Genomic DNA, 23,480 nt, shown 5'->3' with positions numbered 1-23,480 from the left:
AAGCTGCTGCTTGTATCCATACGCCCCATTATCTTTGCTGAAATTCAAACCAATGGAGGTTAAGTTTCAGTCTAAATGGAACTGGAGCAACCGGCTTGAATAATGATTCCAGAAAGGCACAGTTCATCGCACATGCTGCTACACTCAAAAGAAATGCAGCGTAGTAAAAATTTTACATAGTGGCTCAAGTTATAGCATGGCTAAGAGTGAACAAGGAGTGCATTTTTGTTTCTGGAACTATTATGCTCCTCCTCCCCTCCTCCTGCTGGTGCTGCTGCTTTGCTATCAAGAGCTACATCACAGTTTGGCTTACTATTACCTCCAAACCCGGGCTACTGGGGTGTCTCACTTCAAAGCACAGTTTGGTTTGGGCTTACTGTTTGTAGCTTGTTAGGGGAGACAAGCCCAAGTCCGGATGTAACTCTTGGCATTGCAGCAGCAGCAGCAGCAGCAGCAGCAGGGCAAGAGTGAAGCAGCCACAATTCTTTCCTAATGTGCGGTGCGCATGTTAGATCATTCATGCTAAGCCACAGACTAGCTTAGTGTACATGTGAACTAGACCAAAGATCACTGGCCGCTATGAAGTCCCAATACAGGCCAAACAATTATGAAAATAATTTTAGGAACAAAAAAAGCAGCTGATCCACGTTAGCATCTACCTTCCCTGACTGCTTCACCAGCAATGTTGATATATTTATTCTAGTGTTTCCAAATGCAATTAAAATTCTTGGCAAAATAATTTCATAAAGTGTAGCTTCCTGGTGGCTATTTCTGAAGCAAAGTGAGTGGCAATGAGGAATAGGGACTTTACAGCACATGCCTCTGGAAAATCATTCCTATTCCTTCATTAGGCTCCCTCGTTGCTGACTTTTTAAGGCACCCAAATATATTACTCTTCTAAGATTATTTGATGCTTCTACTATATTTGGTTTCTGTTGCCAAATGTCACCTTTGTGGAAGTTTTCTGTGGTTTTGTATTTGCCGAGCGCCTCATAAATTCCACTGATTAAGAGGGCGACATAAATATTCTAAGCAAACAAAGATAATCATTTTACAATAGCTGCATTTGCTAAATGAAGACTATAAACAAAACACACTGTTTGTTCTTTCTTACCGGCTTAAGGGAAGGGGAAGAGGACAAACATTATTCCATTTGCTGAGATAGAACCACTTAATATAATGGACAATGTGGCAAAAACTGTGAAAGGTAAATTGAACTGGAAAATATCCTACAGCGCTGTTGGAAGAAGAGCCAATAATGGCAATGGTTTTATTTGATTCATCACACAATTCCATTGCTGCATTCCATGCTCCAGCACTTACTTATTCATTGCCAGGAGCTCAAAATTCAGTCCAGAACAAGTTATGGCAAGTAGATCCCATGGAACTTACTGCCATGTAATGGTCTTGTGATGGACTGACAAATGGTTCTTACCTGCCCTGTGTCAGTGACTGCTAGGCAATGGAGTGCACCTACGGCCACGTGCACGATCTTCTTCGCCCTCAACCCTTCTACCACTTGGGGTTTTCGTACATGGACATCTGTTCCGTGTCCTAGTCTGAAGTAGTCGCCTTTGCCCCTGAAGACGAAACAATAACATTGATGTGATGATTATGTGTGTCTCTGATGACTGATCAGGATGCCACCCTACGATTCCATTCTTCCTATCAGTTTGGCTGGTTTTATGACAATTGGGGGGGGGGTGCAATTTGTTAAACGCGACATACCATGTCCAAACCACCCCAGACTTGGTTAGAGCCAAAGAGAACTGAGCTCCGCACTCTATCTGGCAGACTCCCTGGCCATTCAGCCTTTCAATGTTCTGAGGAATGTTACATCCTTCGCTTCCTCCTCGACCGAGTTTTCCAAAGTCTCCATCTCCCCAGGAAAATACGAGCCCTAAGGAAAACAGGCTTGTGTTAATTGCTGCAACGGCCACACGGTATTAAAGCGGCAATAAGGAGGAGAGGTTACTTACCCTCATCGGTCAAGGCCAGCGTCTGAGCGTCTCTGCTCCCACAAGCAACCTGAATGACCCTATGCCCAAGGAGCACTTTGACCTACAAGGCAGAAAACACAGGAGGTTCATTCATTCATTTTGAACTGTGAGCAATTTGTTCACAATTTAAGAGATACAGTTGATCTACGGATACCAGTTTAGGCCCGAAATTCAATTTGGCACAGTGAACTTAAGAGAAAAAAGTTGATTTAAACCCCACCCCACCCACACCCAAAAAGAAGGTCTGCATGCTCCCATTCCAGATCTCAAGAACGGAAGACTAAGAGAGGAAGAAGGAAGAGTGGCTGAGCGCTTTGATATCTGTGATTGCTGCTAACCAACAATAAAACAATCCAGAAACTTGGGTCTGTGTAAGCTGCAATTAATTAAAGAAAGCAACAACACTGACTAAGTCTTCTCCTGATCCAATGAAGAAGAAAGAAGCTTACCATTTTATTTATTCATTATCTCAGGGTGGATTTCAAAATAACACATAGGTAAGAGATCCAAAGTTTAATAGCCAATATGATAAAAAATTCCTTACCCAATATATTCATCTAGCAGGCAATGCATCCATCAGCAGCTGTATTTGATAAATTAACCCCCTCCCAAAGGGCAATGTGACAGAAAGGGAAAGAACGCTGGCACCAGCCAGATCTCAGAGGGGAGGGCATTCAATAAATGGGGGTGTACAGTTCACACACCTCATTAGGTCGGTCCATGTCTGATCCAGATACCCAGAGCATCATTTTAAAATGTCACCTCTACTATATACTGAGTGAGGGCATTTGGGCTGTTTTCCTACTTTTGCTGTATTTCAGCAAGCCTATGCACTGAAGTGACCTAAGGTGGGAAAACATATTCTGATTTTACCATCTTTGGCTTAAGCTGCGTAGTGTTGTCTCCATGTCCCAGTCGACCATATTCCCCAAGGCCCCATGTATACAATTCACCACTGGAGGTGATGGCAGCACTGTGAGAACTTCCACAGGCAATATCTCGGATACGCTTTGTTTTCAATGCTTCTATCAGCCTTGGTTTATCACAGTTCCTGAAAACAAAAACAAAACCCAAAATACATTGTGTCTGTTTAGTCGGGTTATTTAATTAAACTTTAAATTAGGTATCGCAAGCTAAATGAACTGAGTGTCCAATATCCAGCAAGCTCAGAGCAGCAGCAAAAATGGCATCCTTACATTCTACTGAAGTGTCCAAGTTTCCCATCATCTCCTTCGCCCCAAGAGAATACCTTCCCATCAACAGTTAAAGCCATAGCATGGCGGCCACCTGGAATGGATAAGAATATGAGAAGGTTGACAAGGTAACACACCAAGATTAGAGGGGGGGGGGGGAGGGAGAATCAAACAGTAGAAAGAAACCTCTTCAGAAAAGTAGGTAGCAGCAGTGGCTTCCCTGCACTCCTTTCCGTGACAAAATGCCTTGTGTATATCTCTAATATTAAATTATCTAACTAAAACTGATTGAAACCCGCATGGCATTTTTGCTTTTACACAAAAACAGAACACACTCTCAACAGCTCGTTTGAAATTCTTGGTTGAACCCAAAGCAGAACAGGAAGATCATGTTCAGATCAGAGGGTTAGCTGTTAAAAAATGAAACTGGGTTTTGTGATTCCAACCAGAAAACATAGCGGCTCCAATCGTGAACGTTGTTTTAAAGTATGGTTTAATGCGACTGTGGAACAGACGGACCGTATGTAGAATGTGACAGCCTCCTTTCTGTATCAGGCAAGTCTAAGGAACTAGAGACCGCTGTGTGCAGCATCTCAGTTTGCTAACGAACACCACAATGTAATTACAATACATTTAAGTATTTCCCACCCTGCTAAATGAGGAAATGGGGGGAACTCAAAAGAACAACTCAATCAGCTTATTTTCACTCTGTACTTTCACCCCATCACATGGCTGCACACATTCAAACCCTAATCTACATTTCACAATATTACTTACTTACTTCACCAAAATTTTATCAGGCATTACAAATATAGGCTATCATAAAACATCCGTATGTAAAATTTTAAAATATATACAAATAAAGAGCCATGTAAAAATATGAAATAACGAGGATTTTCAATGGAGCTTCCTTCCCGCTAAATAGTGCCATTCACCACTGTATGAGATGCTATTGATAAAAACTCAGCAGTTAGTTTCGCAATATTCATCGCAGTATTAGCACAGAGAAAGTGCCCCGCTGACGCAAGTTTCTAAGACTAGATACAGCACTTGCCCTTTCACACGTAACACTTCCCTATGCAGAGTACTGGGCAGAGAGAAAGCAAGAAGAATACTGACATGCAAAGTAATTTTGACATCCAAAGTAGTTTGGATAAGAAGCCTATTTCAATTTGACATAATAATCTTACTGATTCCCAGAGATAGGAAAGGACAGATTTGGTACCTGAGTGAACTGCAACTTTCTTGACTACATAATTACTGAGAGCAGTAATCTGCCGGGGAATGGGAACAGTTCCACTTGATAAGCCTAATCCCAGTCTTCCATTGGTGGCCTCTCCGCAGGCATACACTTTACCCTCCACAGTCACTAAAAGACAGGAGAAACTCAGAGTTCCATTACGGAGAAATTAGGACAGCCGAAAGCAGCTTTGTTTTTTAAAACAAACACGACACCTTACATATCAGTAGATTAAAAAAGCTGCGTGACAGAGAGCTCCCCTACCTGCAAAAAGGCTTTTGGATCCCCCAGCTACCTGCACCACATTCAAGGCAGAGAGGGTCTCGGAAAACGAAGGAACCTTTATCTGTAAAACGCAAATTATACAGAAAATAAACAAGCGTAAGGCGTTTCAAAAGCACTGATTTGCCTATGGCATACCTAAAACTGTTCTCTCAATCTTAGCAGTCATCTTCTGATCATCGAGTGAATGCTTGCCGCACATTCAAAGAGTACTCTTTTTATTCAAAAGGTTTTTAAGTTATGAATTAAGTGTCCCTGCATCTCATTTAGCACCAGCATTCACATCTCCCTTTTGACCTGGCCGCCAGGAAATATGCACAGTTGCCAGCTTGACACGATATATGCTAATCTTGTTTACATTACTAGGACCCTGTAAGCCACTCCACACAATGTATTGACTAGCTATTGAACAGCTGTTCCTTAATCAAGGTAGAAATAAGTTGCTAGTTGAAATACCTTTCAAGTTTGGGTCATATGCTTTCAAGTAACGGAAGCCAATGCTTTCCGAAAGAAGCCCAAGAATAAAACCGCAACGACCCATCCTTGCAAGTCTGTTAAGAACAGAAGTCCTGCCAGATGAGACCAAAGTATATCTATGTGCAGCATCCCGTTCTCATATTGACCAAGCCCACAAGCAGTGAGTGAATACAAGTGCTCTCCCTGCTTGTCCTTCCCAGCAGCTGAGATTCAGAGCTATACTGCTTCTGACAGTAGACAACGTTCTACTATGTCATATTGCTTATAGGATTTTAGGTGTTCCGGTCCTGACCACTGCATAGAACCAAGTTTTTTTTAAGAAGGATGGCCTCCTCCGTAACACAGCTGAAGCTGCTGCATGGATGTTAAATCCGCAGCAACTGGCAGCTGTTAAGAAGAGGCCTAATCCTTGGCTGAAGGGCTGTATGTAAACTTAATAAATAAACAAATGATCCAGAAAAAAAGAGGCATGACAAGACATTTAAGGTGGTATTGCCTTGCAACACACGCAGAGACACACAAAGAAGAAAGGAAGCACAACATTGTTTTCATGTATTTCAATTTAAAAAAAAAAAAAACACCCAATACCTTAGAACCTTTTAATCCTCCTAGTTGGTCTTTGTCATTCAGGCCCCAAACAAAAACTTTGGTCCTTATTGTCGCTGCTGATTCCAGGCCTGTCGTCTTCTTTCTAACAAGGCTAAGCAAGCAAGCAATAAGTTAACTTTCCAATTTATATATTGGGATTGTCCCTAGGATTTTATTTGTCGCCCAGCTATTCACGATTTATTTGCAACAACTGCATCACAACTATTTTTGTGAAAATAATGAATTGAAATTGAGACAGATGTAGTAGCTTTGTACTAATGTAACATATTAATACGTAACACTGTTATTTTTTAAAATTTAAGTTTCTGGTTGTTGCGTCAGTTTTTGGTACACCGCTTAGAGATATTTTTTAATATATTAAGCAGTATAGAAATTAATCAATAAATCAATAATCTGTTAAAGAAAATAAAATTGAGGAACGTTTGGGACAAAGTATTCCTAATCCTGAACTTGAAAGTCCCAACAAGTTCAGCAGTATGCAGTTACATGTGGTGTTTTATAAGAGATCTTTGCTCTAATATTCCATACCTCCCAGTGTTAGCTTTATCATCTTCATCTTCTTCGTTATCTGAAGCAAGAAAGGGGACTGCAGCCAAGTCTTCATCTTCTGCCCGAATACGTCCCAATATGCTGAGACCGTGTATTTTGCAATCAATGCCAGAGCTCCTGCACTGCTTTATAGCCACTTCAATATACCTATGATACTGAAATTAAAAAGGATTAAGTATAGTAAGAACCAACACATAATGCCACAAATTTAAGAAAATACGTGACAAAAGGATAGAAGACTCTAGAGAACTGCCTGCCTGCCTGCTTTAATATTATGATTGAGACTATGAAAAGGGAAATGAATTAATTACATATGTATGGACTTGTATCCATTTTTACCTACTTCTGACCTTTCTGCTCCCTCCTGTTTTATTAATATAAAAGGGAATCTTTTTAATAATAAAAAGCCTGAATAAATGAAAGAACCACTCCTGTTCTTAATTCTGCTCAGGTGTGCTCTGTAATGAGCCATCCTAACTTGGTAAGACCTTTATTGCTTTGGGAAAACCTGAGGCACTCTTACTTTTCAGAGCGAGACCCTCACCCACATATGACAGACCCCTGGGATTCTGACAAGTGTCTTCCTGCATTCCAATGGATTTTTACTTTTTCTATGCCTTGTGTGCATATGCAACTATACCCAACAAAAGGAGGGGACGGGGCTCACAAAAACATTAATTTTGTTCATTAATGTCAAGATTTAAACAACAGATACATAAACTCCAGCCAGTGTCCTCATTAAGCAACATTGCTGTGGAGATATCACAGCATGGTTTCTTGGCAAACAAAAAAATTCCTCATGTGCTCAAAAAAGAATGTGACAAAAGAAACTTCACAATAACAGCGGGCAATTAAATCTGACACCTTGTAGCTGAAAGCCATGGGGGAAACACAGAGAATATACGTATTTTTCGCTCCATAAGCCGCACCTGACCATAAGATGCACCTAGTTTTTAGAGGAGGAAAGGGGGAAAGCCCCGTTTTTGGGGGGATCAGCTCAAAGTTGTTGAGCTTACTTTGCAAAGGGGAAAAAATCATGTTTTTATGGGGTTCAACTCACAGTTCTAAAGCTTCTTCAGGAAAGGAAAGGGAGGGTTTCTACAGTTTCCAGACAGATATTATTTAGCCAGTCACATGTCGCTGGGTAACAAACAGCCTCCATCTGCAGAACATTCAACAATGAAGGCCTGGGCAAGGGGCCGGGGCCGGAAAGGGAGCCAGCGATCGACCACACTTTCGCTCCATAAGACGCACGGACATTTCCCCTTACCTTTTAGGAGTAAAAAAGTGTGTCTTATGGAGCGAAAAATACGGGACATCTTACATGGGTTTGATGCACAACTTTCTTAATTAGTCTTCCCTATAAGCAGCAATAACCTACCTCTGTGCAATCACCGAGAAGAGGAACTGTGGTGTCTGTAGGATTAATGTTGATTGTCTTCAGCTCTATGAGGTTGTTTAAAGAACTTCCACCTGCAGCATAAGGAAAGAGATGCATGCTGGATTATTTTTAATTTGGGAGTAGTTGTTTTTCAGGACAGGCAACTCCCAATTTATGCAGGGGTTACGTTCCAAGGCACCGCATGTTAAGTGAAATCATGTATATTTGAAACCATTGTAAAAGCCTGCAAACGGCCTAGGACCCTCGTACCTACGGGACTGCCTCTCCTGGTATGTCCCACAGAGGAACTTACGGTCTTCAAACAAAAACATCTTGGAGGTCCCAAGCCACAGAGAGGTTAGGCTGGCCTCAACCAGAGCCAGGGCTTTTTTGGCTGTGGCTCCGATCTGGTGGAACGCTCTGTCACAAGAGACTAGGGCCCTGCAGGACCTGACATCTTTCCGCAGGGCCTGCAAGACAGAGCTGTTCCACCAGGCCTTTGGCCAGGGCACAGCCTAACTCCCTCCTTTGGCAATCCTCACAGAACTCTAGCCCAATGGTTGCCACTGATCTGATTTGAATTAATTTTATAATGAAATGATTTTAGAATGTTGCATTATTTGACTGTTGTTAGCCACTCTGAGCCCGGCTTCGGCTGGGTAGGGCAGAATATAAATATAAAAAAAATATTATTATTATTATTATTACTACTACTACTATTATCATCATCATCATCATATTAAACACCCTGATCTGCCCAAGCCCTGCTCCACCCCTTTTTGTGATATTTTCAGGTCACTTCCAGGTTTGGAATACACGTATTGGATGCACCTAAAACAGACACTGCCTGTATTACCATACTGCAAGTAAACAAAACAAGCTGCTCAATAATGAAACCAATTCCCTGTAGTCAAAACTGACAGTCTCCTACCTGAAACCACAACCAACGAGGGCATGTAGCTGCTGTCTGCAGGATCCACAATCATTTTCAGTCTGTGTACAAGGACGTCAGGGAAAATCTCCAAACGGATCCAGTGCTGCGGGGGGGAGGGGGGAAATGACTGCAATTATCTAAAATTTTCTGGAGGCACGGTGGACTACAGTTACATGTGAACATGACTACTACTTCTTAGAATACAATACTTGCAAGTAGTTTCAGATAATAAAAACAGTATTGCTTTTTAAAAAATATATCTGCAGGTATAGTTCTACTTTTATCAAATGATGGTGACAGCAATGAGAAGATTACACTGAAATGTGAGGGAAGCTCGCGAACGACTTCTTTAAAACTCACCTTTCCTTGGGAGCCAGAAGACTGCCAGCACTGGTCCCCACCATCAATCAAACGTGAGGCCTGATTCACGGAAGATGAGACATTCAAATTTTTAACGATTCTTGACCAATCATCCAGTAGCATCCCTCTCTGGCTACTGTGACGCCTCTTCAGTTGCTTTCCGGAGCGGCCACAAAATACTGGAGATTGACCTATTGTAAATAGTTAGTGTTGTAGATTTGAAGACAACTATTTAATTCAGGGGCATGCTATCCTAAAGGCTGGAGCATTATACTGAACTGTATTTGTAGAGATAATAATAATAATACTAATACTAATACTAATAATAATAATAATTTATTATTTATACCCCGCCAATCTGGCTGGGTTTCCCCAGCCACTCTGGGCGGCTTCCAACAAAACACTAAAATACAATAGAAAACACTAAAACACAGCACAAAGCTCTTCCTACAAGCTTTGTTCACAATAAAGAATTCTGCTGAGTTTATTAGAAAGAGGAGGTCCAATGAAAGTTAATCAGAAGCAGTTTCAGAAAATGGGGTTTCCAAAAACTTTACCCACAACGAAGAGTCATGCAGAAACGTCTCAGACTTCATTAAGCTATAACGTATAATACCTGGCTCATTTATTCTTCCAAAAGTGTGTCGTGTGTTATGTTTCCTGGTTTTGAAACAGGTTTCACAGAAATCAAAGTCATCACAGTTTCTGCATTTAAATCTGGGTCCATTGATGGGAAACATCTGACAGCCATCACACCTAATTGAAACAAAAATTCAGTTATCACATTAGCTTTTCTATTCCGTTCACATAATTTAATCCAAACAAATTCTCATTCTATACCGTCTACTACAAAAATGCCTACGCTTTCAGGTTTTTTTACCTGTTGCATCTTGGGGGGGAGGGGGAAATCAGGCCGTGTTTTATGTTATAGAAACACTACAAGAAAAAAGATGCAACTTAAAGAAAAAGCCACAATAAAATGGTTAAAGGGCTTTTTATTATTTAAAAAAACACACTCACGTAACCCCTGGATGAATACTGGGAACAAGTTCCATTTCTGACAGTAATCCAGTCCAATGAGACTGCTGAGGAAAGTCAACAATGACATCTTTACCATTGGCACTAAAAGCTGTGACAAGAGAAGAAATGGGAAATATAAAAAGTATTTGTGAGATATACACATACTTCAGTGACTGCTGTACTGATATTTCCTACTTATGAAACTTCTGGTATAAAATATTTAGTGGTGTACTCAATTCCTTGCTTTAAATCAACGAGCTTTCTGTGAACCTGAAAACCAGTATTTAATCCAGATTTTTAGACCACTAACCAGCACTTCTAACTCGAGAACAAGTGTAATAGCTATTGCTTTATCCTGAAAATAAATCAAACCCAAAATGTGAAGCAGGCATATGTGACACTCTGCCTCTATTTGAAAGCTCGTGTCAAAAACACAACAAATTGCCCTCCCTTTCCTGATGCAATCTGAGCTGTCAGGTGGAGGAAAGCACAACATGACTTTCAGAATGACCAAGTAACTTTTAAAGCTATAGTGTTCCTTATTAACAGCTCCTTCATATGAAAATGGAATATCAATTCATGGAAATAGCAAGCTCCATTCCATTACATCCCCCCCCCCAACCAGCCAAACAGGTATGTCTTATGTCAGGATTGTTTACCAAAAAACTTTGACCCTAAATTCTGTGACTGAAGCATTGCTCACAAAACAGGGCTTTCCAACCTCCCCGCTTCCTGCTGCTGGTCCCTATTCCCCACCCCCAAAAAACACCCTGTTCCTGAGGATTCAGAGACACAGTGGCCTAGTCCACATGTGACACTAAGCCATACTATGACTTAGCATGAGCAGACAGGCTCCTGGGGAAGTTTGCTCTTGGTTATGCAGAGAGCTCAACCATGAGCCCTAATTCAGTCCACACGCTACATTAAGCTATGGCTTAGCTCACAATAGCGAGGCAGCAAATTGATAAGGGAGGAGCGAAGTTTCTCGGACCTCTTTCCTGGGAACGCATGCATTCACACTAAGCCATAGTTAGGCTTAGAGCGACATGCGAACCAGGTCTTTGGGACAGTGCAAGGGATGCCATGAAGAGCTGCAATGGGAAAGCATAACTGGCAAATGCTGTTGACATTTGCCACCTTACATGGGCAGAAGTGCCTCCCGCTGGCACAACGACATACTTAGAGCCAAGCCAATACAGTCGTACCTTGGTTGTCGAAAACCTTGGCACTCGTCCATTTTGGCTCGCAAACCCAGAAATGAGTGTTCTGGTTTGTGAACGTTCTTTGGAAGCCAAACGTCCAACGCGGCTTCCAATTGAGTGCAGGAAGCTCCTGCAGCCAATTGGAGGCCACGACTTGGTTTCTGAATATTTCCGGAATTCGAACAGACTTCCAGAATGGATTTCATTCAACAACCAAAATACGACTGTACTTCCTGTTCATCAGAATTTGCTAAGCATTCCAACAGTTCAATATTAATCTTGCAGGCAACACTACAATTCTACAAACAACGAAGTCCGTAATTCTGTGCAACCCATCCAACAAACTTTTTCTTTTAAAGAATACACATTACCTTTCACAACTCCCACGCTCCTGTGGGTAACAGAGCCCCACTTGTACTTGGGTGTAGTCACGGAGGTTTTTACTCGCACTTTGTCGCCAATCTTTATGTGCGATGGAGAGCTCTGTGGTGGGAATCCTATTTAAAAAATGCAAAAGCAATGAAATTAATGTCTTTGGATTTTGAGCGTGTAAAAGACAGCATTAGAAGAATGAATGAATGAAGTAACTGACTTGCCTATAAGTTCAACGTGGATATATCTGACCCAGTAAGTGCCACCTTTCTGCTGCCAATCGCATTGCACATTGAGATCATGCAGTCCATCGCGGTCCAATTTGATAACTTTGCCCACGTCACCCTCACAAACCTCCTCATATGTCCTGCAGCATCTAACCATCATTCCCACCTAGGAGGAGGAAAAAATGGATCAATATTTACCACCTGAAGCTTCAACAGAAATGCAGTATCAAAGTAACTGCCCTGAACAAGACAGACTACCCTGTGATTTAGGAGAATTTGCAATCACTGGCCCAGTTAATGGCTTGCCGTGAACACGCAAGAAGTGAAGTTACAGGGAACCAGGCAGAGGGCCTTCTCAGTAGTAGCACCCGCCCTGTGGAACATCCTCTCATCAGATGACAAACAGATAAACAACCACAAAACCTTCTAAAGACATCTGAAGGCAGTCTGTAATTTTGCCTTCTGTACTCCTCCCTGCTAGTGCATTGGGGGGGCACACGATTCCTAGCTTATACAAGCAAACTGGGGGCATGGTTTGCTTCTATTATTTTGAACCAGGCCTGCACAAGTAAAATGCAATGATCCACACAATCACTGCCCTCAAAAAAAAAAAAAGCTGGAGAAGAAATAGGGGACGATCATGTATTGTAGTTCACACGTACAACAATGCACCCAATGTCTGCAAGTCAGACATGCCCTCTCTGCACAAGCAAACGCCTTTGGAGCATTGTGTGAATCATCCCAATGTGGCTTCAGTCTATAAACCACACCACATGCTGGAGGGCAGAAAGGAAGACTCCAGCTCTGAGTTTGGGTTGAAGATTCCATCCAAATTCCAGAGGTGGAGAGCCAAATGGGATCAGTTCAGGCCTATACTTGGTGCCTAGCGAGAGCACCTCACACAATACTATGATGACCGCAAGCTAATGGCTTTCTAATCCAATGAAAATGTTAGGAACACAGGAAGCTGCCTTATTCAGAGTCAGAGGTCGTCCAACCAGCTTAGTACTTTTTATACTGATTGGTAGTGGCGCTCAGGATTACAGGCATGAGTCTTTTCCAGCTCTGCCAGGAGATGTCTGTGATTGAAACAGGAACCTTTTGCATGTAAAACAGACACTGTACAAGTCAGTTACATCCCTGAAAACACACTGTGGAAGGAGGAAGTAGCCCCTTGACGTTACCATGAAACAAAGAACATCAATGCCTTCTATGAATAGGGCAAAGCAACAACAGATTGCAACAGCTGGGAGATTAAATAAAGCAGCTTTTTGCAGTTATCAAAGCAATTTGCAGCTTCCGTGTTTATCTCCTCCTCCCACGTGCATCCACGTCAGCATTTCAGCTGCATCAATATCATCCTTTTCAAATAGAGAACACTACAGTTCAAACGCAGGCTTCGTAGTCAAGCTTACCTGAATGTTCTCTCGCACATACACAGCATAATCATCATTACTTAAGAAATCAGCTCGCTTCTTGTAAGTCTGGCTTTCTGTTACAACGGCACCAGTAGACTGCAATAAAATAAAATTTAAAAAATCCATAAGTCTGATGCACATTATAAATGCTAAGTGCTCTGCAATGTAGACTCCCGAAATGATTGCAAAGAATGTTCATTTTGGTTTCCTGGCCCAGAGTTGTGACTGACATATCAGGAACACTGGCCTCTCTACATGCTGTTTCAGAATCCCAAGATCCCATTCCTAACGCTTACCACGGGATATGCAGCTTCTGCTTCTTCGACATCCTCTACTACTTCTTCATCTGAATACTCGTCAGATACAGTGTCACCATCTGAGAGGTCAGTAATTTGGACATCTGGGTGGTCCAAAAGCCAGCCCACCAAGGCTTCTACTCCTACAGCAAGACGTAATAAATACAGACATCAACAGTATTATTCACTTGACCTGACGTTCAAGAAAAAATAACTTTTCTCCTTGTGCTTCACCGACCCTACAGTCAACCTTGGCTGCACCAAATCATTCCCCCAGATTTAAAAAAACAAAATATTCAATTCTTGTTTTTCAGGCGATTTTTCACAACCTCTCTTCAATTTCATCTCTTAAGACCATTTGGCAATCATTCAACAACAAAAATGTGGGGAAGGTGTAGCCCTGTGCATTTTCTGTGATATCCTCCTATCCCTTTTCACTGTTGGTTAACCCTTATAGTTTAGTTTCTCAGGTATGCAACCTTGGGGGTCATCTGTTTTTCTTTCCTTCCTTCTGGCTACCTGCAATTTAGTCCTTTTTGCTGCCTTTTCCCTTTCTCACATTCTCTTTTCCATCATATTACCCTATTTCCACAATATCTCATTCACTGAACGTCAAAGCACTTTCCAGCTTCTCAAAATCTTAACGCAACGTGTTCTTCCTTGAACCTCAAACAAACAAAAGCAAAGTACCTGGTAACCCAGAAGCACTTCCAGAGGTCCCCGAAAGTGATTTCAGTGCAAACTCAATATTCTTCCTGGGGAAACCCATTTCCATAAGCTGCACCACAATAGGAAGCGGTGGAATAGGGGATACTTTGCGTTTTTTCACTTTGGCAGGTCTGATGTGCTGGACTGTAACAGGGGTTGTGGCTTCACTGGAGCTGCAGTCTTCAAAGACTGGAGTTGAGGGATGTGCAGACTCGACTGCCAGGTACTGACACACAGCCAGTGCAGCAGCCTATAAGAAGATATACACAAATCCTTTTGCAACTGTAATACATTTACAAAGTACAGTTCGTATCTTGGATCCTGAACGCCTTGCGAGTCGGACGTTTTGGCTCCCAAACGCCGCAAACCCAGAAGTGAGTGTTCTGGTTTGTGAACGTTCTTTGGAATCTGAATGTCCGACACGGCTTCCGATTGGCTGCAGGAACGGCACCTTGGTTTCTGAACGTTTTGAAAGTCGAACGGACTTCCAGAAGAGATTCCGTTTCACCTCCGAGGTACCACTGTACAACATTAATAGGATTTATTATTTACGCCAAGTCTTGTGGCACATTCAAACTAACAAAGCACCAGGAGATCTAGGGCTTGACCCAGGAACCTTGTAGTCTGAAGCTGTGACCAGCATTGGACGCTGTGATTGGAGGCAGTAGGCAGTCTCTGAGATAAACACGATCAGGAAGGAAAAGCCTATTATATTACAAGCCACTGCTTTAAACTATGAATTGCCTTGGCAGAAAGCTTTTATTCTATTATTGTCTATCTAAATAAAACAGTAACTGTTTCTCCTTAATGGGAGAATGCTCAGATCTTACCTCAAGTTCTTGCTTATCAAAAATCGCCTTCACAGGTGATGGCTGTGTTGCTGCCGTCAGCAGTTGTTGCAAGAGGATCATGGGTGGCTGAGGTCCCTCAGGAGACAAGTCTCCAACATCAGGTGATGTCACTACGCCATCGTCTTAAGCCAAGGAAAGTGGATTTAAGTTTCAGAAACAACCAGAAACTGAAATACACTTCCAATAACAGATTACTTTTCAATGGTGTCTCACTTCAAATGCAAACACCTCTTCTTCTTTTTTAAAAAAGGAACATGTACATCACATTCTCTGTTCCAAAGAAATGAAGCTTTGAATGCTGAGAAGATGTTTTGTATTTAAATGTCTACCTCCAGAACTACCATTATCTCTTTTTATTATGTCGTTACATAAAAATGTTAAAACTGAAATGGAAAAAGGGCTTCAACTCACTTATAACATCTACTTAAGAGTGACTGAAATCGCTAAGCACAGCGAAAGCTTGAGGAAGATTTCAAATAACCACTGATGGGTTTATACCATCTGAGATTTTATTCAATTATTTTTTTAAAAAAAATAATAATCTAGGGCAATTAACAGGCAATGAGACAATCATACTAACATTGGGTAAGTATCAGATTTCTTGAAGACGTATTAATTTCCTAGTTTCAGTGGAACAGGGTAACTCATTGCTGGATACTCTCCACATAAAACACAAGAATATCAATTCCCTAGAAGTAAAATGGGCCCTGCGTGGCTCTCTTTATTGCTCTATCCTTTCAGGGTATCTGCTTTCAGATGCAATTATTAAACCATATGAAAATATATAGAGAACATTACTGCTGGGAAGAAATTGCTTGTTACAGACAGAAATACTTCTTCTTTCACCTTTTTGACTTTCAGCATTAAAAAAACCACCATGTATGTCCTGCCAGAAAGGGACTCACGGTAAGTCAAGACAATCGTGCACAAAAAACCAGTCCTTTCCTCTGTTCGTCTGCCTACTTCAACAGTAGAAAAAAAGCAAAAGAATCCTTATCAACCTTGTAATCAAGCAGAATATTATTACCTGTAGGAAGTGAGCCGCCATCTTGCACTGCAGGCTGAGACAGGATTTGTCTTAATTTATCCTGGTGAGAAAGCAGAGCTCGACCTGCTTTCAGTATGTACAGTTTTAACTGCTGGCATCTGAGCAGATCCAAGTCTATTTGGCCTGTCCAAAACATATGATAGGCATTTCTTAGCAAAATAAATAGGAAGAATTGATCTGCAAATATCTATTTGAGAAAGTGGTTTGTCCGTCTGTCTGCTCAGCCGCCGCCCTCTTGAGATAACATCACCAAACTCTGCACAAGGGTTCTCGATGTGGGGGCAGCAGACTTCACTGGTGTTTGGACACCGGGCAGCATTTTGAATCAAAGATGGTGGACTGAAACATCGCTTTGGCATGACTTTGCCCATTTGGGGGCATAGTTTCTGCCAGCTCTCAATATATCATTACCAAATTTGACACAAGAGATCCCAAGGTGTGGGGAGCAGTCTTGGTTGGCATTTGGATGCTGGGCACCATTTTAAATCAAGATGGTAGGCTGAAACATAGCTTTGGCATGACTTCACTCTCTCAAACAAACCCCCATTGACTTGGGGCCAAGTCAAGTGTTCCCCAGGTCAGGTTGGACCACTGGGTTGGAGTGTACAGCCCTAAAACTCACAAATTACAGCCCTAAAACTCACAAATTACACTGTTCATTTAAAAATCACCAGTGCTTTTTTGTTTCTCCCCATTCCTGCTGGAATGCTTATTAGTATAAACTCTTTTTATTTTAACACACAGTTAAAATAAAGCTTGAAGATATGAAGAAACAGAAAAAATAAATACTGAACTGTATTTTTATCATATCCAAGAGGCACTACTGCTTTAGCCCAGTGTTAGTTTTATATATTCATCATTAATGCCATTCACTTCTTCCATGCATTCTTATAATTCAGCATACAAACTTATGGCTCTATTGACTCAAAACAGATGTTTTCAAGTCTCCAATTGGTGTGCAATAAAGGTACAATAGGGATAAATTAAACATAAAACACCTACCAATTAAGAAACATTCTTCAAATCAGCACACTTTGACATCATCTGTTTAAGAGTAGCATCCTTTTAGAGTGAGCATAGTATTTATAAATCAAGAAAAACATACCCGAAACACCCTGATTTGGAGTCTTTATTCTGTGTTTTTCAACTTTACTTCCAGCCAAGTTCACCAGCTGAGCCCAGACAGACAGCATTGGTTCAGTGAATGGCAAATTATTGACATTAAAAGGAATGACCGGGAGCTATAGACAAACAGACAAATTTAAATATATATTTTAGTATAAATTCCTTGTAAGTTGTGTTCATTTCTTTGCTTCCAACCTGAGACAATTCCCTCCCTTCTCCGGGTGCTTGTAAAAGGTAGAAGCACTCCTAGGCCAATGCAGAAGGGGCTGTCAAAATTTGCTTTCCCAGGGTGAAACAACAGTGAGGTAAAGCAAACAGAAAAGTTCTACCCAAAAGATGTGGAACTGAAGGTGACTTGTACAAGAGCTGCTCAAATATTGGTAACATATTACCTTATCTGAGCAGTGATGCATGACACTCGAAAGAAAAAAAATCAGCTTTTTTGGGATGCACAAATTGCTGCTCATCAGCCAGGAGAATATTAGAATATTTCCCAAAACGAACAAACAGTCCACGTATAATGCATCGCACTCAGCTTACACCTTAAGCAAGGCGTCACTTTAATACACTTACTGGTTTTAGCTGACTGAGGGGACAGACTCTACAGGTTCTCATGTCATAAAACTGAACTGTGATTTTTCCTTTTGGGGTGATTCGTGTCACTGTGCCTTCTCCAAATTCATCATGGATGACTTGGCCACCTAACCGCAAGCGACTATCTATTCCGCCAATGACTGCCAGGACAGCCATCAAGCCTCCCACTTCTGGATTCTCAGAGTCAGGAAAGAAATCTTCCAAAACAGCCTAGGGAAAAAAAGAGAGAACAGGCACCATGAAACTGTAGCAAGGACTTCCCTTTGGAAAATATTCGCAGTTGAGGAAAAACAACATGCAATAATATTTGATATTGCAGCCAATTTTACATTAAAGAAGGCAATCACTTCACAAAAATATATCATAGCTTTTAAATAGTTTGACAGAATCCATTAACGATTACTAGATTTAAAACAAAAATGAGTTGATTTTAAGATGCGGGAACTACCCCTTCTGACTGTTTTCCTGCAAAGATGTGGGTGATGGAGGTTAGCTGAGAGTTGATGTACTTGTTTATGAGTCCATTCCACTGGCTCAGTGAATGCAATGTCCTCAGCAGTGCCACTATCTCCTCTGCCAAAGTACTGCTGTGAGTGGCCGTGAGAGAGGCCTGAGGCCTTGCCTTCCTCCTCCTCAGAGTAGATTCTGCCAAAAAAAAAAGGGGGAAATTTGAAAAAGAGGAAAACTCATAGACAGACATCAATATGGTTAAAAATATAAGAATACAACACTGAAGGCATAATATTCTCCTACCTCTGAGCAGTGGGATATCTGAAGAGCAAGTGGTAAGCAGGCAGCCAAGGAAACCAAACAATTTTTCCACCAGGAATTTCATATCCCTTGACCTTTCGCTTTTATCCCAGGAAGGAAGGACTGCTTGTAGTAAATGCACTGCAAGGATCTAAAAGATGAAAGAAGAAAACATATCTATTTTAAAGAAGTCTCTCAAGTTAGTAGGAAAGAACACTTAATTCTGCAAGTAGGCAGACACTCTTATGCCTCCTTGCACAAAATAACCACCAATGCTCCTCTTTCTAAAAAACATGGAGCCATTTTCTCATGTGTTACGATTCAAAATGATTTATTAAAAAAGACTTTAGGTATGTAATAATAATAATTTATTATTTATACCCCGCCCATCTGACTGGGCTTCCCCAGCCACTCTGGGCGGCTTCCAAAAAAACATTAAAATACTGTAATACATCAAACATTAAAAGCTTCCCTAAAATGTAAGCTGTAATGTTATGTATATAAGCTGTAAATAACTGCCTAATGTCAACCCACTGTGTGAAACAAAATAATCCCCTGCTAGCGACCCAACAAACCACATTTCCACTTCCTCTTTCACATCTAGGCAAAATGCAGCAACGAAACCATTCTGCGTCTTCTTCCTGCTTCATCGCTTTCAAGAGAAAGGTGTCTGATCTTGAATCGAGCCACAGACATGAAGTGTGGCTTTCAAACCCTATTATGACTCAGCTGTAGTGGGTTAAAAACCCCACTGGATATCTCCAGCAGTGAAAGGCATTACCTGTCGTTGTAGAGATGCAGCAGTAAACGATTCATGTCCCTCGACGATTTTCATTAGGAGAGTTATCCATTGCGACGTACTAAGAGTGCTGCACATCTGAGGCATGAGGGCTATACTTCGGATGAATCCCAGTGAACACCAGCTCCTGTGCTGTTCTTTATTAACCAATGTATTTGGTACAGAAGCTGGAATTTATTTAAAAAAAATAAACACTCTTAAGTGCTCTTAGTTGCCTAAAATTACTACATTTGCACATTTAGACCTGAATTATTTGCCTCAAAGCACCTAAAGTTAAACCGGATTTTTAGAATAAACAGTTTTCATGTTGCAGAATAGAACGATAGCTTATTTTATTTATCAGCGTCAGAAAGCATGGGCAATATCATGTACTTTTGCCTGTTTTAGTTGAACACAACAGGATAGCTATGAAAACCTAACTTGAGGAGCCACAATAGGTTCCACTGATATGAGGATGAAGGACTCGGCACACAAAACAAGACTTTGATCTGGTGCAGGTATCTACCTGATTTGTCTACAGTCCCGCTCTCAACTAGCATGCGCAGCAGCCCGCACAAAGTTCTTGTTGCTTCGTTCTGCATGACTTCAGCGTGGACTCCAGCTGAGAGGCAGAGAGTCTGCAGCAGATTCACTGTGCTTGTCAGCATCATGGAAGTGGGGTGGAGATTTCTTTCAACTTGTTCTCCTTCTGAAACAAGAGTCAAAATAAATGACAGAAGACAATGAAATTGATGAGCTCCGTTGCAAGCTCCTTATTTTCACAAGCAAATTAATTCAGGTCTCCTAACGCTGGGTGACTAGTGATGTGTGGAAGTGAGAGCTGGACCATAAAGAAGGTTGATCACCGAAGAATTTATGCTTTTGAATTATGGTGCTGGAGGAGACTCTTGAGAGTCCCATGGACTGCAAGAAGATCAAACCTCTCCATTCTGAAGGAAATCAGCCCTGAGTGCTCACTGGAAGGACAGATCCTGAAGCTGAGGCTCCAATACTCTGGACACCTCATGAGAAGAGAAAACTCCCTGGAAAAGACCCTGATGTTGGGAAAGATGGAGGGCACAAGGAGAAGGGGACGACAGAGGACGAGATGGTTGGACAGTGTTCTCAAAGCTACCAGCATGAGTTTGACTAAACTGCAGGAGGCAGTGGAAGACAGGAGTGCCTGGTGTTCTAGAGGGTCGTCCCCCCCAACCCTCCTGTGTGCATATTTGGAAGGCACACACAACAGGCTGAAGAGGGAGGAGAGAATCCATTCCACTAATTGTGCCTGTTCCACTGGTGGACAGACACCCCTGGATATTGACTTTCACTTTAAACCTACGAGTATTTTAAAAAATGCCAGAATTTCCTTAACCTTGGACAAACCGGTAAAAAAAGAGAGAAATTGGAAATATCCAATTTAATGTTGTTTTTCCAGACAAATTAATCTTCCACAGCTTCAGAATGGCACGATGAGGAAAAATCATAACTGGACTAATATTACAGTATTGAGTGGAGGTTTACATTGCGGGGATGACATGCATACATAGAAATGCATACACCTGAACCGCTACCACACAGCCATCCTTACCTTCCAAGCAAGGCGGAGAGCTTTCAAGAGCTTACTGGGTTCTGGAATGTTCTCTCGCAACATGTTGCAGGGCTGTCCACATTTCCACAAGTTCTCGCGAGAGCCTTCCAGAGCTTGGTAAGCAAGCCTCAGAGGTTAAAAGCTCTTTGAGCACCAGGAACACCCGGTGAAAAAGAAGCTTTTTGAGCTCTCCGCCTTGTGTGCAATTAATCTGCAAGATTTCAACTGAGCTAGGTTGAAATTGCACAGGTTAATTGCATGCAAGAGGTGGTGCTACTGTATACCAACATGCCACTCAAATAACAGCACTGGAAGTGAAATTAACCCAAAATAAATTAAACCCCACATTCTGTTCCCAGCAGCTGGAGCAATGTTAGAAAGTTCAGAAAGTTAAAAGGTGGTTAATAAATAATAATAATAATAATAATAATAATAATAATAATAATAATAAAATAATGATGATGTTATTATTTAAATCCTACCCATCTGGCTGGGTTGCCCCATCCACTCTTATAATGTCAATGTCCAGAACAGCTAGGTTTTTAACCTCTCTGCATCCCTTATGTCTTATGATTGGAAGAGGAGTATGCATGTTCTAGGAATACCTATAACTACAAAACTACTAAGTGTTCGGCTTCTCTAAATTAGTTGGATCTCTTTCTTGAAAAACGAGGTGTGAGTAGAACAACGCCTATTTGTTCAAACCACTTACTTACTGCTTGGGAGCTACATTACCACTTGTTCAGAACAAAAAAGCCTTACCAGAATCATCCTCTGTGTCCGAGTCTTCTGTTGTAGGCTGAGAAGCAGGTGGTGGTTCAGCCAGCTTGAGATCATATTTTCCCTCTTTCCCCATCCTGTAAGAATTGGTGCTGCCAGTGTCCCACTGAACTCGAATCCAGCCGTCTTCACCCAATTCTCCAATCACGCGCCCCAAGCCTGGAGGAGGGCCATCCTGAAGGGAAGAGCAGCAGAAATACAGGAAAGTTTAAAAACACATGGCCAATAATTAAGATCATAGAGTGAACTGAAATCCAGCAAATAGGACCGACATAGGCAAGCAGTACCTGATCTCCCCACTTCCAGTCCACCCCCCTCATCACTCTGGTGCCAATCTTCATCATGGCTGCCAACTCTGGCCCTGATACAGGAAGCTGAACTGGAGTGGTCTCCTTCCGGGACTCTTCTAGGACTGTAGCAGAAACACCACGGGACGAAGCAAGCATATCTTCCTCGACGTTGTCCGAACTAGGCCCTAATTTAATGAGAGGTATCTTGAGATCTTGCAGCTGTTAACAGATAACTAATATCAAAAGTAGTAACTTATTCCAGCTTTCCAAAGCAGTCTCCACAAGAATGTAATACTTTTGTTCAATGTGCAAAGCCGAAGAGGCATAGTTCAGCGGTAGGAAATATTCTATTTTTTAATTATTTTTAAAAAGTTTTTATTTATACTTTTCAAGTTTATACATTTCATTAGTTTTCCAATCAATTTAACATTTCAAAGTTTGACTTCCTTCCTCTCCTCCTTTATGCAGTTCCTTAAATTTACTTTTTAATATCTTCTGCATATCCAAATTCATTTAATTTGCTCGTTTAATGATCTACTTCAAATATATACTCTTAAGAAACTGCAGATTATTACAATAATCCTGCTAATGATTTTATCTGTTTGCAATTTATCTGTAAATATTCTATAAACCATTTCCACATTCTTTTATAAAAAGTTTGTTATCTTGATTTCTTATTCCAATAAGTTTCACCATTTCCATAAGTTTTTGTATCCATTCTTTCTTTACTGGGACTTCTGCTTCTTTCCACCTTTGGGCAAGTAGCATTCTTGCTGCTGTAGCAGCATACATGAATAAGTTTCTATACAATTTACATAGTTCTGTCCCTATAATTCCCAAAAGAAAAGCTTCTGGGGTTTTTTTACAAAAGGTATTTTGAACATCCTTTTCAATTCATTGTACATCATTTCCCAGTAAGCTTTAACCTTACTACAAGACCACCTCCGATAGGAAATATTCTAAGGGTTCTAAAGCAGACCAGACATTCTATTCTCAACAGTGAATTGACAGGTAAGATGGGTCTTTCCCAAGTAGCAAACGTACCTATCAGTCGCAACGTGGTTTGCGTCAGTGCCAACATGCCAGAATTGAGAAGAAGGTTCATGGTGTTTGCACCATGCTGTAGGGTTAGCATATTAAGCATGACTAATAGGAAACGTGCTTGTGGAATAGTCCCAAGGCTTGGTCCCGCAGGGTTCTCATTGGTAATGGTTTGCAGGGGAACAGGTTGGATTCCTAGAAGAAATAGGATATATTTTAACAGACACACACAAGGCAATGGCTGCTTATCGGCTCAAGTAAATGACCTTGAGATGACTGTTAGTTTGCTTCTGGAACTGGTTTACTAGTTAAGTTGCCTCTGTTTTCAGACGTTCCCAGCAGGTTCTCCAAGGAAAAAACAGAT

General features: G+C 41.3%; 1 protein-coding gene across 11 annotated transcripts in view; it reads right to left on the bottom strand.

Moving 5' to 3' along the window:
- Positions 1–23,480, bottom strand: part of HERC2 (HECT and RLD domain containing E3 ubiquitin protein ligase 2) — a 96,221-nt gene that overhangs the window by 31,875 nt on the left and 40,866 nt on the right. For 8 of the 11 annotated variants that reach the window (XM_083437511.1, XM_083437512.1, XM_083437517.1 and 5 more), the window contains exons 35-64: positions 23,120–23,311; positions 22,073–22,260; positions 21,768–21,960; positions 19,941–20,123; positions 19,418–19,602; positions 18,640–18,787; positions 18,335–18,531; positions 17,866–18,096; positions 17,273–17,408; positions 16,147–16,290; positions 15,099–15,241; positions 14,251–14,518; positions 13,561–13,703; positions 13,262–13,360; positions 11,844–12,012; positions 11,619–11,744; positions 10,046–10,154; positions 9,642–9,781; positions 9,026–9,216; positions 8,663–8,768; positions 7,732–7,823; positions 6,330–6,505; positions 5,781–5,892; positions 4,698–4,779; positions 4,419–4,562; positions 3,197–3,287; positions 2,874–3,051; positions 1,980–2,061; positions 1,729–1,900; positions 1,436–1,580 (exon numbers count right to left, since the gene is read on the bottom strand). In XM_083437511.1, the coding sequence (XP_083293637.1) occupies positions 1,436–1,580; positions 1,729–1,900; positions 1,980–2,061; positions 2,874–3,051; positions 3,197–3,287; positions 4,419–4,562; positions 4,698–4,779; positions 5,781–5,892; positions 6,330–6,505; positions 7,732–7,823; positions 8,663–8,768; positions 9,026–9,216; positions 9,642–9,781; positions 10,046–10,154; positions 11,619–11,744; positions 11,844–12,012; positions 13,262–13,360; positions 13,561–13,703; positions 14,251–14,518; positions 15,099–15,241; positions 16,147–16,290; positions 17,273–17,408; positions 17,866–18,096; positions 18,335–18,531; positions 18,640–18,787; positions 19,418–19,602; positions 19,941–20,123; positions 21,768–21,960; positions 22,073–22,260; positions 23,120–23,311 (4,565 nt within the window). The remainder of the gene's footprint in view (positions 1–1,435; positions 1,581–1,728; positions 1,901–1,979; positions 2,062–2,873; positions 3,052–3,196; positions 3,288–4,418; positions 4,563–4,697; positions 4,780–5,780; positions 5,893–6,329; positions 6,506–7,731; positions 7,824–8,662; positions 8,769–9,025; positions 9,217–9,641; positions 9,782–10,045; positions 10,155–11,618; positions 11,745–11,843; positions 12,013–13,261; positions 13,361–13,560; positions 13,704–14,250; positions 14,519–15,098; positions 15,242–16,146; positions 16,291–17,272; positions 17,409–17,865; positions 18,097–18,334; positions 18,532–18,639; positions 18,788–19,417; positions 19,603–19,940; positions 20,124–21,767; positions 21,961–22,072; positions 22,261–23,119; positions 23,312–23,480) is intronic. The other 3 variants (XM_083437515.1, XM_083437513.1, XM_083437520.1) reach the window with 1 other exon arrangement.

This window comes from Podarcis tiliguerta (genome assembly GCF_965153285.1).
Source record: "Podarcis tiliguerta genome assembly, chromosome: 4".
NCBI classification, from domain to species: Eukaryota; Metazoa; Chordata; class Lepidosauria; order Squamata; family Lacertidae; genus Podarcis; species Podarcis tiliguerta.
This window is presented reverse-complemented; position numbering and strand designations above follow the sequence as displayed.